General features: G+C 46.3%; 2 protein-coding genes and 1 long non-coding RNA gene across 4 annotated transcripts in view; 2 read left to right on the top strand and 1 right to left on the bottom strand.

The window, feature by feature from the left end:
* Window positions 1–16,540, bottom strand: part of LOC142804196 (uncharacterized) — a 232,430-nt gene that overhangs the window by 127,713 nt on the left and 88,177 nt on the right. The gene's annotated exons all lie outside the window — the stretch shown is intronic.
* Window positions 1,504–11,481, top strand: LOC119168176 (uncharacterized). Of its 2 annotated transcripts, XM_075890876.1 has the most exons (3): window positions 1,952–3,426; window positions 10,061–10,197; window positions 10,375–11,481. In XM_075890876.1, the coding sequence occupies exons 1-3, from the start codon at window positions 3,237–3,239 to the stop codon at window positions 10,477–10,479; spliced, it is 432 nt and encodes a 143-aa protein (XP_075746991.1). In that variant the 5' UTR covers window positions 1,952–3,236; the 3' UTR covers window positions 10,480–11,481. The 2 variants fall into 2 exon arrangements, 1 of the variants encoding a protein (XP_075746991.1); XR_012894502.1 differs by lacking the exon at window positions 10,061–10,197 and having other exon boundaries at window positions 1,504–3,426.
* LOC142804195 (uncharacterized) lies at window positions 3,425–5,245 on the top strand. Its single transcript, XM_075890875.1, has one exon. It carries the CDS (start codon window positions 3,831–3,833, stop codon window positions 5,193–5,195), a length of 1,365 nt encoding a protein of 454 aa, XP_075746990.1. The 5' UTR covers window positions 3,425–3,830; the 3' UTR covers window positions 5,196–5,245.

Consider the following 16,540-nt stretch of genomic DNA (forward strand, 5'->3'; position numbering starts at 1 on the left):
CTTCGCGACGTCGACTCCATGATACCATGCAGAGGGTTTGGTAAAACTGGTGAATTTGGAGTGAATTTAAAGTACAAGGAGAAGACTTTTGATGGCAGAACCTTCAGCCCATCTTGCCGTGGGGTTGCTCCAACGCCAGAAAAAGCCTGCCCACAATGCAAGCACCTCAGAAGACTACTCCTGAATCGTGAGTCCTACAGGCGAAGAAAAGGCAAAAATGTGGCCCAGTCCCAAAAGCTTTCATACAGGCTTAAGCTGCGAACAGCGCAAGCGAAAAGGAGTCGCCTGAGTGTCCTGCAGGCTAAATCACTCATCAAACAAATGAAAGAAAAGAATGCACGGAATGATTCTACAGCATTTGAAGAAGCGGTGAAGGCCCTACCCATTAAGCAGCAGCAACAAGTCAAGGCGTGCTTTGCTGCGGCTAAAAGAAAATCACGAAAGGGATGAAGTATGAAAGTGAATGGGCTCTAGAGTGCCTTATTATGTCCATGAAAAGCCCACGCCTCTATGAGCATATACGCAAAAACAACATCATGGCGTTGCCTTCTCGAACATCACTACGTCGATATCTCAAGCGTTACAGGAGTGGATTCGGCCTGAGCGAAAAAGTGTTTGCTGCTGTGGCGGAAAAAACAAAATCTATGGACTTGTTCCAGCGCCATGGTGGGCTGTTAATTGATGAGATTAAGCTATCTGAACACTTGAGCTTGGGAACCGATGGCACCATCGAAGGTTTTGTGGACCTTGGGAAGTTCACACCAGAGAGTGAGCGCTCCGTAGCATGTGACCATGGCCTTGTAGTATTGTTCGTGCCTTTTACAGGCACGTGGCACCAGATTATTGGTGTGTTCGCATCACGCAGCAATGTGAAGTCCGAGACGTTAGGCAAAATAATCCTCGAAGCAGTAGTCATGAGCGAAAACGCCGGTCTGCACGTAGACTTTATCACCACTGATGGAGCTGCGTGGAACAGAAGCATGTGGCACTCATTCGGCATACACGGCAGGAAAGAAAACACAGTATGTAGAAGGCAGCACCCTACAGACCCAGAACGTTTTCTGCACTTCATCTCGGACTTCCCACACCTTCTTAAATGTGTGAGGAACACCTTTGTTCGAACGGGCGTGAAACTGCCAGAAGGCCATGCCAGTGTTGACCCTATTGACTGTGCCCGGAAGCTTGATGAACAGCATGACACGACTCTCAAAGCCATGCCTCATATTAGCAAATCGGTTGTGCATCCCAATGGCTTTGAGAAAATGAGGGTAAATTATGCAGTGCGGCTTTACAGTGATGAAGTCCTCAGAGGCCTTTTCTTGTACAATGCAACCATCGAAGAAAAGCATGGGAGCACAGCGGCGACAGTCAGCTTTGTGGAAAGAATGAGAAGGCTCATTGAGGCCATGACTTCAAGGTGCAGTTCGGGTGCACTTAAGCCTGGAGGGATGCACGAGAAGTGCATTCAAAACTTCTTGACTTACCTGGACGATTGGGAAACAGCTGCTGGCTCCGGAGGTTTCCTAAGCCGCAGTACAGCCGAGGGGCTTCGTGTTACCTTATCAAGCACGCTACACCTTCTCCGCTACCTGACGATGAAGTTGAACTTCAGCTATATGATGACATGCCGCTTGAGTCAGGACCCCCTGGAGAGGCTGTTTGGAATCGTCCGACAAATGTCTGGATGCAATGATCATCCGACTGCCTCCCAGTTCCTAATCTCGGTCAACACTTTGAGCTTCCAGAATTTGGCAAAACCACCGAAAGGAAGCAATGTGTCCTCAGGACTGCTGAGAAGTCTGCTGGGAGCTGACAACGGAAAGGACCTCACTCCTCGGAGGAAATTAGACGAGCTTCTTGACGTAGGAAACCTTGCCGAAGCACATGAAGTGCTCAATGAATACGGCCACGGCACCGAGCATGCAGACATGGTCGTGCAAAGCAGCGATGCCAGACTCATATTCTACATGGCTGGATATGTGGCAAGAAAAAGCGTTGCAAGCACCAAATGTGCAGAGTGCAGCCAGCAGCTCCTACAAGGCGAGAACGATCCATCTCCAGCTGCAGCATCCCTCACGGCTGCTGTTGACCGAGGAGGCCTGCTGTACCCATCAGTCAAGCTCAATGAACTCGTGACCACTCTCGAGAACACTTTTACCCACTGCTTCAGTGTTACAGAAGTCAAACCTGACAGCATCATGGACTTGGTTTCCTTCTTGCAGTTAAGAAAGCTTACACTTGTTGGCTGCCCTGACCACAGTATGTCCCTCACAAACAAAATTATCAAGTTTTATGTTCTTACTAGGCTCCACTTTCATGTGAAAGCCCAGAACAGCAAACGAAACGCTAAGCAGGAAAGAATGAAATTGCTGAAGCTTAGACGCGTGCTCTGAGTTTGATATTGTAACTTTAAGCTCTATTGATTTTTTTTTTGCCGAGTGGAAAGTGATTGTATGCCTCTTATTACTTAGTGCCAAGCGATGCGCTGTCTGTGTGCAATGTTTCAATGTTTTTAACTACTCCCGAGCGTATGTAAATGTGCGTATTTTTTCATTTTATTTTATTTTACCCTGTATTCCATGATGTGCAATAGATCTTCCTAATAATGTGATGTGCAATAAATATTTGTTTTATTTTCCTCGCCCAGAACTTTGGTAATATTTTTTTTTAAAAAAACGCCGTCGCCTTGCACTCCAAAACACTGCAGGGATATGCGAACGAAAGCTTTAATTTGCGCAGATTCAACGTCACAGAAGTCTTTCAGCGGCAGCCAATTTCTTTTAATGCTTGAAATGGCGTTCTATCAGCCATCGTCACAGTGAGTTATCTGAATCGCCAATTTATCTGAATCATGCTTCAGCAACAGCATCTTTGAAAGGTCCGCGCGCTCAAGGCGCGCGCGCGTAACTAGCATCACCATTCCGCCGACAGCGCCACCGCCGCGCTGCTCGAAACGAAGGAGCGGCTCCAAGCTCCCGTTGGCGTCACCTCCCAATTCTAGCCACCATAGCGATCGGCTTCAACTGGCTATGTCTTATTGTGACTACGTCTTGTTAAGCGACTCTAAGGTTGCTAAGGTTACGTGATAAAAAAAAAAAAAAAAGAGGGAAGGCTTGTTTTATTGTCATGGTTCGCGAATCCCCCAGCGTGGTTGTGTGCCTATAGTTTCTAGGATCTACTCTACTCTACTACGCGTGGTCGTCATCCACGCTGCGTAGTTCGTTGGCGGCTTGATTATGGCAGATGAAGCAATCGTACGATCGCATCTCCTGGACTTTGAGAGTGGCGAACACAACTGGCGTGGATACGTGAAGACCGATCAAGAACTGGAGCACCTAGAAAGAGCCCTTCTCGGCCTAGGAGTGTCATTCAAGGTGACATCCTCCAGGAAACATGCCGAAGAAAACCTACATAAGGCAGGAAAGCGTAAGTATATAAGCGTTGATTATTAAAATCTAAGGGCATTTCTGCTTTTTTTGTGATTGTTTAGCCATTTTCACGAGTATTACTAAGCGCGGTGATATGTACATGTACCTTACGCAGTTCTGTTAGGATAAGAAGTCTGAGTTTTCTTCAATAAAACTAGTTGTTAGAAAGCGCTTGTCCGGTGTGTATCTCTTCTTTGTCCCTGTGTTTTCTTGCGCGCTTCTCAAGGATAAAATCTGCGTTCCTTTGCGAACCCCATAGTTCACTATACCTCCGGGATTGACGCGCGTGCACCATTAGACAAAAGGGAGTGTCTAGCGTTACGTCTAGACGTAACGACAGCAGCCGTTGCAGTTACGTCTTTACGTAAGATTAAAGTTACGTCCAGCGTGACAACAACACAAATGCAGTCTGTTAGGCTCGCTGAACCGATCGTCTCCAGTGGCGCATTTCTGCTTCTGGTCACCGACGCGTGCGGACGCAGGATGGAAAGCTCATCCCGAGCAGCGACAGCGGCCGACGCCGGCCGCGGTACAGCGTCTCCCCTCGTTCCAAAGGACTACAGGATTATTCTGCCTTCGTTGCCATCAGGTGAAGCGATGCGTCGAGCAGTAGCTCTACACTGCGACGTCAGCGGCCGACCGTACCGCATCGACGACTTCAGGAAACCTCTCAAAGATTTAGGCGTCATACAGCAAGTAAGTGGCATCGGAGCATATCAGATGTCGCATGTGTGGCTATTGAACATGAAGACCGTGGAAGCAAAGAAAGCGCTGACAGACGCAGGCGTTATCAAAGTTAAAGACCGGGTATGTCTCGTCATTGACCCGACGCGGCAAGAGGTTAAAACGAAATTGCACTGGCTAGCGTTCGATGTTACAAAAGACGCTATTCGACGTGCCTTCTATGAATACGGCGACGTCAAGGAGGTGACCGATGACCGATGGAGAGTCGAGGATTTTGAAGGAGTTGAATCGACCACTCGTGTAATACGCATGCAACTACGAGATGGCATTTCTGTGGATCAACTGCCCCATCAGGTGCGTATTGGCAGCAGTACGTCACTGGTCGTGGTGCCGGGAAGACCGCCTTTGTGCTTGCGGTGCCGAAGCACGGGGCATATGCGACGCGATTGTAAGGTCCCAAGGTGCAGCGAATGCCACTCTTTCGGTCATGAGCAGGATGACTGTAACCGTTCATACGCACGAGCTGCAGGGCGACGACCAGAGACTCAACAGAGTGAACTTCTCATGGATGAGGAGGAATCTGAACAAGCGTCTATGCCTGCGATACCACAGAAGCAGACGACATCGGACGACACGCCGGTGCTGGGGAAGAGCAAGCAAGTTTCTTCAGACCCGGACACGAACGCCGAACGGAAGATGGGAAGTCAAGCGGCCCCAACGACTAGCGAAGAGACGCGTCCTGCGCCTGCGATGCACGCCGCGTCGCAGCTGCAAGCAACGCGCCCTGAAACGCCGGCGTCCCAGGCCAACGCTGCTTCGACTCCTCTAAACTCGGCTTCACAGCACTCTTTGGCGAACAAAACACACGAAAATGAGGATTTGCCTAGTGATCTGGATACCTTAAACATGGAATTAGAATCGGCGTCTGCAAAACGCCGTCGCGATTCAGACGACGGTGCTCAAGTAGACGAAACGCAAGTAAAGTCGGAAATGCAGTGGAAGGTGGTCAGTGGAGGCAAGAAACGAAACGCTGCCCGCCAACGGTCGTCGTCGCTCAAACGCGACGATGGCCGCTCAAACTAAAGGTGAACAACATGGATCCGCCCTGGACGACGAGAGCCCAATAAATGAACGTGCAGGGCTCTCAGCTTGGACCCACTCACCGATCACGTCGCTGAGCGGGTTCGTGAAAGCAGCGACGCTCAATGTACGAGGACTGGCTTCCAGGAAGAAACAGACTCTGCTCTACAGACTAGCCATGGACCAAGACCTGGACATTATTGCAGTTCAGGAAACCAAAGTGGAGAGCGTGGACGCCACCGAGAGCCTACTGCAACGTTTCACCGGACGCTACACCGCCAGCGTCAGTCATGCAGTTGGTAGGTCGGCAGGGTGTGTGATCTTTGTGCGGAATAGTTTAGGTGCCAGTGTTCAAAACGTCACGTCTGACTCATCCGGAAGGTTTGTTGTATGTGATTTGACCTTCTTTTCTCTTAATTGGCGAGTGATTTGTTTATATGCACCTCTTAAAGTTGATGAACGGTGTGTAACATTCGACGAAATTCGTACTTATTGTGAATGCGATCGCATAGTCATCCTTATGGGAGATTTTAATTGTGTGATCAGTGCCGATGATAAAACAAGTACATCCAATTTCAACGACTCAAGCACAGTCGCGTTAACGAATCTAATTTCTGACTTAGACCTTGAGGATGTTGCAGAGTGTATTGGTAAAGGACCAACACTGTATACGCATTTCCAAGGCTCCAGTCATGCGCGCCTAGATAGGACCTACGTATCACTGGATTTAATTCCGATTATCAGTGAGTACAATGTCCTCCCTACTTCATTTAGTGATCATTGCTTAGTATCATTTGTAATAGGTAAAAGGAATAGACGTAGACCAGTATTTAACTGGGACACGTGGAAGCTGAATTCTAATCTCTTGGAAGATGAAAAATTTATGGACAGTGTTCGAGAGGCGTTGGTAAACATAGATAGTGGAGACCAAAAATACGGAGTGAAGTGGGAACAATTTAAACAGAATATAAAGTTGATAGCTATAGAACGCTCATGTGTAATAAAACACGGAAAGAGTGAAGAAGAAAGAACCCTACGTTTAAATCTCAAAGAACTGCTAGCAGAGGACAGCAAAACGCCAGGCTTATTCACAAATGATATAAGGTCAGTAAAGTCCAAATTGGAACAAATTGATGAGGAGAAGTATCGTGGCGCACAAATAAGGGCAAGGGCAGAGAAAATGACCGTAGGAGAGAAACCGACCAAAAGAATGCTTGGTCTCGAAAAACGAAACGCTCAGCGGAATGTTATACATCAGATCGAATACATGGGCAACGTTACAAGTGAACAAAGATATATAGAGGATGCTTTCAACGAGTACTACACCACTTTATTTGATAAGTGTAAAGTAAATGTAGATGAATTCAAGAATGAATTTTTAAAATTAATGCCAAAGGTTGAGGACTGCAGGAAAGACAGCCTAGAATGTCCTATTTCTGAACCGGAAGTGACAAAAGCAATCATTGCCCTTCATTTGGGAAAGTCCCCAGGACCTGATGGCTTAACAGCCGCATTTTATAAGGAATTCAAACACGAACTAGCACCGATCCTGGCAGCGGTTTTTAACGAAGCCCTAGACATAAAGACTTTTCCACCTACTTTTCTGCTATCTCATACTATTTTAATACCAAAAACTGAGGACGCAGTTAAATTACGTGAAGTGAAATCGTACAGGCCAATTAGTCTCTCAAATATTGACTACAAGATTTTGATGAAAGTGCTAGCAAGGAGACTGCAGACAGTTATTAATAACATTGTAGGCGACCACCAGACATGTGGGATCAAACGGCGCACTATATTCACAAACATTCACAAGACACGAAGTGTATTGGAGTGCTGCGATGCCACAAATGATCACATCGCGATGATCCAGATAGATTTAGAAAAAGCATTTGACCGAGTACCGCACGAAATTCTTTTTCTTTTGTTAGACTATGTCAATGTTGGTAAAGTAATTCGAGATACAGTTCGAATGGCATATACTGGATGTAAAACTCGGCTAATCATCAACAAAGTTCTTGGGAAACGAATTAATGTCAGACGTTCTGTACGACAAGGCTGCCCTTTGTCTTCCCTCCTATTTTCAATTTATATAGAGTCATTTTGCCAAAAAGTCATGAAAAGCAATAACATAGTGGGGTACAAACTACAAGAAGCTGAAGTACGGGTGCTGGCATACGCAGATGATATAGCTGTGTTTTGTAAAGATTATGATAGTATCGCTGAAACCATAAAAATTGTGAACCTTTATTGTAATGCAAGTGGTAGTTTGGTAAACTGGAGCAAGTGCCTGGGTTACTGGCACGGCGAATGGCCTGTGACTCCACAATTTGTGGCTGGTATTTCATGGACTACTACTCCGGTACGATACCTAGGTGTGCCATTAGAATATTATTGTGACAGTGAACCGTACTGGCGGCGTCAGGCCGTGGAACTACGAGAAAAAGCTGAAAAACTCAATGGTTTCCAGCTATCAATTTTCGCCAGAGCGACATTTTGTAACGTATTTTTAGTCAGTAAGCTCTGGTATGTCCTTCAGGTAATGCATTGTTCACGTGTGAATCTACAGAAGCTTCATCGAATATTTGCTGTTTTCTTGTGGGGTTCTTCTTGGGAGCGAACAAGTAGAACTAACTTATTCAGACGGGTTTGCTCTGGAGGACTTGGTCTGTGTCATTTGTACTTTCGTCAGTTAGTTAATCGGTTTATGTTTTTCCGAAATAATCGAGACCCATTCATACGTACTGTTATACAGCTTAGGCTTGGAAGACGGTTGCCAGAATTTGTGGTAGCATCTGTTCACATGAAAGCAAGTGTTAGAGGTTTCTTAAAAGAAGTTGTTGATTCATGTCTCTTTCTAAAAACGCGTTTTTCATTGGAATACCTCAGTACGGTTTCGCGTAAAAAGTTATACAAAGATTTAGTAGAAACAGTTCTTCCTGTTCCCCTATATAGAGCATTATACCGTGTAGGCCCAGGCCAAAATGTCTTAAGCCGTGTTAAAAAAATGGAGGTAACACCTGGAGCGAAATCCTTTTTCTTTAAGTTGCACACTGGGACCTTGCCCGTGAAAACATGGATGCAAGAAAAAGGCTTATTCGTTCCTTGGGGTGTTGATTGCCTTCTCTGCAAAAAGCCGGAAACAATTGAACATGTTTTCCTGGACTGCTGGGATGCAGTCTTTTTCTGGGATGTTCTCCAAAGGACTTTGAAAAAGGATCTGCCTCTGGATGCCTATGGCATCAGATTTCTACCAGTATCAAATGAAGAAGGAATACCTTTCGACCTAGTTATGTTACTGGGCCTGCACGGTATATGGCAATCTAGAATGGCGGTGCGCCATGCTGATGTTAATGCACGTCCGGTCAGGCAATATTTCTTTCAATCTGTCTGTTCTTTCGTGGAAGCACAAAAGGTTCAACAAGAGGTGCCCGAATGGCTTCATCAAGTAGAAAGCCTTCTACAGATGAAGGAATTTTAAAAAGCCTGTTAAATATGATGCTTTTTACCTCTTTTTTTGTTCCATGTTTCTACTTTGTTTGATGTATATATGTTTGTGAATGTTGTATGTAAACAGGCAATAAAGAAAGAAAAAAAAGTCTCCAGTGGCGCAGAGGGTAATGCGTCGTGCTCGAAACTGCGAGGACGTTGGTTCGAACCTCGCTGCTGTGCTACACTTTTTTTTCTTTTCGTTTTTTTTTCTTTAGTTCTTCCCGGGCGCCGTAATATTTTTTTTTAAGGAAATCGCCTTGGATAATTATTAAACTCAAGTGTGCATTGTGAAGCAGACGGTGGACGTAACCTTAGCAGCTGATTATCGTTACGGCTGGACGTAACTACACCTTACGCAAGAGCTACTTCTAGACGTAACGATAGGAGCCGTTCAACGGCTCCTATCGTTCACAACCGTTCAACGCAGGCAGCGTCTGCTAGAGGTGCACGCCTCACGAATCAACTGCCACAAAAGCGTTTAGAATCTGTTGAGTACGAGTGGAGTTAGGTTTGTCACACTCTGTAGGCACTTCCTCTCTTATTACGTCTCCACAAGCACGCTGGAAGCTAAGCAGGGGAATTTCGCACAGGAAAAAGAAGTTATGTCATGCGCATGTGAGCGCTTTCTTTTCTTCGAGCACATGGTTACCTTCAGTATGATAGTGAGCAAGCGCACGGGCATATCGCGTTGCCTGTGGCAGCTTCTGTGACTGCTCGATGCTCAAACCAGCCAGTAGCTGTGGACTTGGGTTTATTGTATGGTCATATGGGCTTGTGGCATCATTTGTCGAGAGAAGAACGAGCGGTTTCTAGCCGACTTTGAGAACGAATTGTAAATTCCATGCCGTGTGCTGCACTATAATGCTTGGTTTACATGTTCTCGGGAGCACCGACTACCAGTTGGTAGCGTTTTCTGACTATGCCCGAAATGCGTTGCAGGGCCCAACTTTAGGGTTGGATGAAGCCAATTTTCGCTGTAATACATAATCTTGAAGGCCACGTTTTGGAGCAGTTTCTCTACTTGTAGCATAGCTGTAGCAATTACTGCAGTGTTCCCAGTACTATGTAGTAATGAGCTAAATTCACTGTTCACTGAGAAATGGCATTTTTGTGATATTAGTCTGTCTGAATGTTCCACTATTAGTGCTCTTGTACATAGTGCACTCAACAGTTAATGACGTTCCTTGGTGGTACAACCTACGAGTTCGTAGGGCATTCGTCTTTATTGCCAGAGCTAAAATAGAAGCAGACTGCATTCAAAGCACTATGTCTGTGCTGATCAAGCATGTTAACAACACCTTGCATTATATTATAATGAATGCTACACAGTAAAATTTGTAAAGCAATAAAAAAAATTGTGTTCAATGTTTCTGCAGTGAAGCTTATGTTCTCCATCAACCGGGGAGCTGTGCCTCTGAACTTGCAGCTGCCCCTCAGAGTACTATCATTGACTGACAAAGGGTGCCTGTATGGAAAAGACAAGCACTCACACAAAGGTCAATCAGAGGACTCTGTAAGTAAATGAATTAAGATTGTTGTGTACAAATGAGACTACTGTTGAATGCTTATAAAAGTGATTTCAGCCAGCATTAAAAGTTTCTTTCGACCACAGTGATTTCGCTGAAAGATATTTTTATGTACATCATTTTATCACTATTGAATGTGTGGGATCTTTGGCACTTGCCACCAGCCTGTTCCTGACCAGCTGTCCCCTGGTCCTCCCTGCTGTGGTCTCGTTCCTGCCTTCGGCCCTGCAGCCACCTCCACCCTGCCTAATCCACCTGACAGCCTCTAAAGTCGCCTCGGCGGCTGGTTCGCCCACTCAAGCTTTGGCCCAGGCCCGAGCGTGGTCGCTCCGGCTTCCGTTCCTGGCTGTCTGCTGTTCCGGCCTGCCGTTCCTGTGAGGCCCCCATCCCAGCGACTTTCGGCAGTTGGCTGCCACCCGCAACTTGCAGCCACGCCTCGTACGTTCCCGGCTGCCAACCTCTCCAGACCGGCGAACTTCAAGCAGGCTAGCTGCCCGCCCTTGTTGTGCAGTCTTCCCCGTTACTCCTGGGCTGTGGACCTTCTCCCGGCAGTGGGCTCTCCCTGGTGGTGGAACTTTTGGTGGGACGTTAAGTGTGACCATGGCCGACCTATGGACTCGTATCTTCGGGAAGACGACATCACCCTTTTGGACTTTGCCCCGTTTGCCAGTCCCCTTGCGGCTGAGCTGACCTTGCCACTTGGCCTCGGACAGCCTCTTTCACAGGCTGGCCTCGGTCTTTAGGAGGGGGGAATGTGGGAATCGAGCGCGCCGTCCCCTTTGGCGCCTCGTTCCCCAGCTAGCGTGTGTGTTGGCCCCGCGCGGCTCGAGCGCCGGGAACCGCTGCTAATCGGCAGTATGGCGACCACGGTGGTGGCGCCAGGCCTCTTTGTCTGGTGCAAGCCATGTGTCGGCTTCCCGGCGCGCGGCACACGTCCGGGCATGTCTGGACAAGCCACCGCGCTAGCTTACGTCACTGTGCAACGCCTGTCCTCATTGGCCGCCAGTGACAACCCCCTTCCCCCTGAGCTCGCTTCTGTCTGGCGCGGGCTTGCCCGCGTCAGATGCTCTCAGGCCCGCACGAGAGGTTGACGCGCTGCTCTGGCAGGCGGCTTCTCGTTCGTGCACTCGACTGCTGCCCCTTTGTGTAATAGTCGTAGCGCCACTGGCAAGCGTACATGATCGGTCTTGGGAGTTACCCTGACGGCCCGCAAACCCATGATTGTCGCACTGTGCTGCATCTTGGGTTAATAAACCCGTGTTTGTTGACAACCTGCCTCGAGTGCCTTTTCTGCGCCGTGTTGGAGAGTCGACGAACCCAGCTGCAGCGTCTTTGTTCGCTGCGGCAGTGGAGAACGTCGCGTCCCTGCCCGGTCGCCTCGTAGGTTAAGCGTCGTGCAAACCTATCTCCACACACTTAAGGAACAAAGGACACAGTACATCACAGTGCAAACCAAGAAATAGGCATTTATTTGCACCTTTTACACAGCAAGCCCGCTAGCGGAGTTATACAAATAATAGCATGTCAGTGTAACACGCTGTAGAATCGACAATGTTTGACTCACCATGCCCAGTTAAGCAGCGAGTAAAGTTTAACCCTGCAAGAAAGCCAAGCATATGCAGTTTGGGGTCGTGTATCACAAATAGAGGTGTATTTGGGTCAATGGAAAGGAGCCTGTGGAGCTCCTTATGACATGCAATGCGCTCCAAAGAACAAAAAAGAGGCATTCATTCCTTTGGGCCCTACGTGTCCTCACTATCAGGTAGCACCACTGTGGGGGAGCTGGCTGACAAGGCATGTAAACGCTATCAGGGAACGAGAGCATCCCTACATCCACCAGCAAAGCACACACTATGTATGTGCTCTGTGAACAGGAGGCAGTTCATGTGGCGTAAATGTCATTATAGCATGTCCGTGCACTGGCGACACCACCCCTTGTTGATATCACTGGCATTTGGTGCTTGTCAAGCCCTGTATCCACACCTAGACAGGTGGCTTGTCTGCAGACTCAATGACAAAACACCAGGTCAAGACTGCTCAAAGGCAATGCAGTAGTGCTGTCTGCATCAACGTGCCTTGCCGCCAAGACGGCCAGAACAGCTGGCTCCTGTTGCAGCTGCCAAGGGTTGCGTGCTTTCATGTGGGCACTTTTATTGTGTTACCGTACATGCACACAATAGCACATATATTAAAAAAAGTGTCTTCCTGGTACGATGTGCAGGTGATATTCCCAGCACCCCAAAAATTGGTAGTGTTGTGTATTGAAAAGGTAACATGCAGAGCAGTAATGAAGGGCACTAGAGGTGCAACATGTAACATCAAACATGTCAAGAAATTTTTTTAGTGCAAGTTAGAAGTTTGTAGAATCCCTCTGTCCTGCCGGGCACCCTACATTGGACAGAAGAGCAGGTGCCTCAACAAAAGGCTTCAGGAACACAAGAATTTATGCAGTAGAATTTAAATCGACGGAAATCTTGCTCAGCACTGCTCTGCCTGTAAGTGTAACCCGAATTTCAGAGACAACTATTTTGGTATACAGCAAGGACAAAATTAAAAGAACAATTGTAGAAACATCTTGTATGCTGCTGGAGAAGCTAACCGCATGCATGAGCTTTCCGTCCACAGCACTTACAGACAGGCAAGTGGCATTTCTAGGAAAACAAAGATAATTTTAAATGCTGCACATGTTTCACCTTGATTTTGATAAGGCATTTTTTAAATGTTAATTTCCAAGAGATAAATGCAATTTTTTTTTTTACTCTTAGCATTCATGTTTGCTTATTCGCAGTTTGCCCACAGCGCCCTCTTTTGAATTTCAAGTCTTTGCCCTCCCCTTTTTGGTGTTTTTGTTTCATTAAATCAATTGTTAGAGATACACTTTTTGTGTCTCATTCCTGTCGGCACTCTAACTTTGCGGCACTGCCTTTATCTTCCACTATGTTGCAACTAGCCCCTACACAAGCTCTTCTGAATCCGAATCTTGATTTTCGTGCTCCAAAAGCAACATTTTGCTGCTACAAAAACTGCTTCAAATTCTATTTTGGCTATTGCACCCCTGCACATGTTCAGATTATGAGAAACTAGTAAAAACTAGTTTGGTATTTCAAGAAAGCCAATGTATGCAAAAAAGCTGGCAAACAATTTCTTCAGTTAATTGAACAGTGGAACATTTTATACTGCATTATATCATGTTTACCCTCAAGCATAAAAAACAAGTTGCTCCCTACTGCCATCTAATAAAACGCTACAATGAATAGCTTTTGCATTTTTTTAATGCTCATTGCATGGCTTCCACTCAGATGGCAGACAATGGAGGCCAACCTGATGTGGACTGGACAGCAGAGAGGTTCAAGAAAAAAAGAGTGAAACTCCAAAGCACGAAGAAGAAGGGATGCACAGCAACTATGCACATTAAGAAGGTTGAGGTGTTCCCAGACTTTGAGGTATGAATATCCATTAAATGGCGGCCATTCCATCTACATTATCTAGTTTTCTGTTCAATGCATTCAATGTGCATGCTGTTCAACTAAAGAGCTTCATAAATATTCTAACCCAAGATGTAGTATAATAAGCCTCTGTTTCAAGTGTTTCACCATACTTGTCACACCTTCGTATTGCATCTTGCGGTAAATGGTGCAAAAGCAGGGCTCGGAATAGCACAAAAGCACTGCCCTCATGTTTTGTTATATTCTCAGCTCTCATATATAGCACTCTTTGCCAACACAAGACCTATTCATGGTGGGTTACGGCCGACATATATCTACCTCGTGGAGATCATTCAGGCTTGTGCACAATGTCCTAGCGACTATATTAACGCGATAGCGTTAGAGAGCTTGTTTCGCATAAATCCCGTCGCCGACGTCGGTAACAGCGTCGCCTGTGAGCGAAAAATCGAGAAAGGTGCAAATAAAATAAACAATAAAAATTGAAGATCGAACCCGGGGCCATTTGCGTGGCAAGCAGGCGTCCTACCACAAAGCCACGATGTTACTTGCAACTGCTTTGGAAAAAAACACTACATAAATGTCATGTAGTGGAAGGAGTCTCCTTAACGCATTTTGTTTGGCAGGTGTCGCGACGAAAATGAGCCCATTCGGCAATTTGTAGGCGCATTGGCGAGGCCATCAAACTACGTTTTTTGCGCGACGCCATGCTTCGAAAAAAGCCGGGATAGTGCAGCCATCGCCGCTAAAAACACAGACGAACTTCCAAAGAGCTCCAAAAATGGACAACTATGTCCATCTAGCGGAAAACATATCAAGCCAACGCCTCCTTTCTAGAGGAGGCATTGATCAAGCAAACAGTAAAAATTAGATAATGTGCTGCCATCTGCGAGGCATTGTGAGAAATATGTCTTGACTAGCACAGGGAAGTGCTTTAGATCGAAAACTTGTACCATTACTATAGATACATCGCGCGCGCGTCTATGTGCGTGTGTGTGTAACAACACACATTAATAAGTATGCACTTAGTGGTTGAAGTGCGCACTAGGGGCCAGATTTCGCTGTTGCGTTCAACTCTTAAAGGCGAAGCTTAAAGGTCCCCCAATTTTTTCGGCATGCTTGTGATCACTAGTGAATTAGGTGCAGCAATAACACTTCACAATGCTAGCTGTATTTCACTATGTTAACAGCGGTGACATTACTGTAAAGTCTGCATATCTTATGGTAGTGCTACATATTTGCCAAGAAAAGTGCCTTTGAAAAAATTCTTAACATGTTTGCGTAACTTGTTCTCTTGATCGCCCTTAGATTGCAGTGCAAGGATGTACGAAGAACCGGATCACCATGCTGAAGTCTGCTGCATTGACTAACTTGTCACAACAACTTAATGGAGACAATCCACCAAGGTCAGAAATGCGACTTTACGTCACAATAACAAAGATGTCATGCCACACAGAACATGACTTTGGCAACTTCATGAAGTATGGACAGACGGTGGACCACAGTATTATTGAAAGAATTAATGACCTCGTTCAGGAAGGCATTACGTCTGTGCATGAAGTGAAGACATGCCTTCGCTACTATGTACAGGACGTGCTCTTCAATGGCAAGGAAAAACCTGATCTAGATTGCAGAGCATTTTACCCGACATCCAAAGACATCCGCAACCATATTCAGGAATCTTTGAGGCAAGGGCGCTGTAGCAATCTGGATCAGGAGAATGTTGCAATGCTGGTATCTGCACTGGAGAGAGAAGAACCAACATCAAAGGTGCTCTTCCGGCCATATTGCTACACAAGTGAAGCAAAAACGACAATCCCCGAGGCCGACGATGACCAGATTAATGTAGAGGAGACCTTGGCAAAACAATGCAACAGGGCCTTGCTGTTCTGCTATCAGTCTCTCTTCATGGCAGAACCACTAAAGCAGTATGGCAACAATGTGACATGCCTTGATGCCACAAACAAGACAACAGATTACAGCTTGCCACTGTTTTTCCTTGTTGTAAAAACACCCACGAATTACATGGTGGCAGGTGTTTTTGTGGTGCAGTACGAAACAAGTGCGTGCATCAGTGAGGCACTCAGTGTGTTTAAAAGCTGGGATCCTGAGTACTTGCCTAAGTATTTCATGGTGGACTTTTGCCAGGCTGAAATAAGTGCGATTTCTGAAGTCTTCCCACAGAGTGAAGTCATGCTGTGCAACTTTCACCGTGAACAGGCTTGGGAGAGGTGGGTGAAAAAGAAGGAAAATGATGTCCCTCCAGACCAAAAAGATGCCCTGCTTGGTCTCTTTCGCAAAATAGCCAATTCAAGCAGCAGGGAGGAATTTGACGAGGCCTACAAATGTCTGAAGAACTCAGTTTTTTGGAGGAACGACAAAGTAGCTAGCTACTTTGAAACGCAGTGGATGCCAGCAGCCAAGATGTGGGTTCAATACCACAGAATGAAGTTTGGTGTCGTCGTTACAACAAACAACGGAACAGAGACACAGAACCGCATCCTCAAGGAGCATTACCTGAGGTGGAGTCACGGGAGAAGGAGCCTTTCGAGCCTTATTACAGTAGTGGTGAAAAAGTTTCTTCCAGAGAGACAAAGCGTCTTTATTCAGCAGAATGTAGAAAGATCGGCAATGTACCGCAAGTACCATGAATATGTGCCAAAGTACCTGCATAACAGACCTCCAAAAGTAATAAGGCATATCATGGCTCGTATCAACACAGCCTTAGACTATGAGCCTGAAGATGTTGCTGTATTTACTGAACCTGGCGTTTTTTCTGTGAAGTCAAGCAATCCAGGCTTGCTACACACGGTAAACTTCCATACACCACAGTGTACCTGCCAGGATTTTCTTCGACATAAATTGCCATGCAAGCACTTCTGTGCAA

This window comes from Rhipicephalus microplus, chromosome 3 (assembly GCF_043290135.1).
Source record: "Rhipicephalus microplus isolate Deutch F79 chromosome 3, USDA_Rmic, whole genome shotgun sequence".
In the NCBI taxonomy this organism is placed as follows: Eukaryota; Metazoa; Arthropoda; class Arachnida; order Ixodida; family Ixodidae; genus Rhipicephalus; species Rhipicephalus microplus.

Excerpts from the sequence above, each read along its gene's own strand:
- LOC142804195 (XM_075890875.1), top strand. The coding sequence starts at position 3,831 with ATGCAGTCTGTTAGGCTCGCTGAACCGATCGTCTCCAGTGGCGCATTT.
- LOC119168176 (XM_075890876.1), top strand. The coding sequence starts at position 3,237 with ATGGCAGATGAAGCAATCGTACGATCGCATCTCCTGGACTTTGAGAGT. Across the intron at positions 3,427-10,060 it reads CCTACATAAGGCAGGAAAGC|TGAAGCTTATGTTCTCCATC; the intron begins GTAAGTATATAA and ends ATGTTTCTGCAG. Across the intron at positions 10,198-10,374 it reads AAGGTCAATCAGAGGACTCT|CCTGTTCCTGACCAGCTGTC; the intron begins GTAAGTAAATGA and ends ACTTGCCACCAG.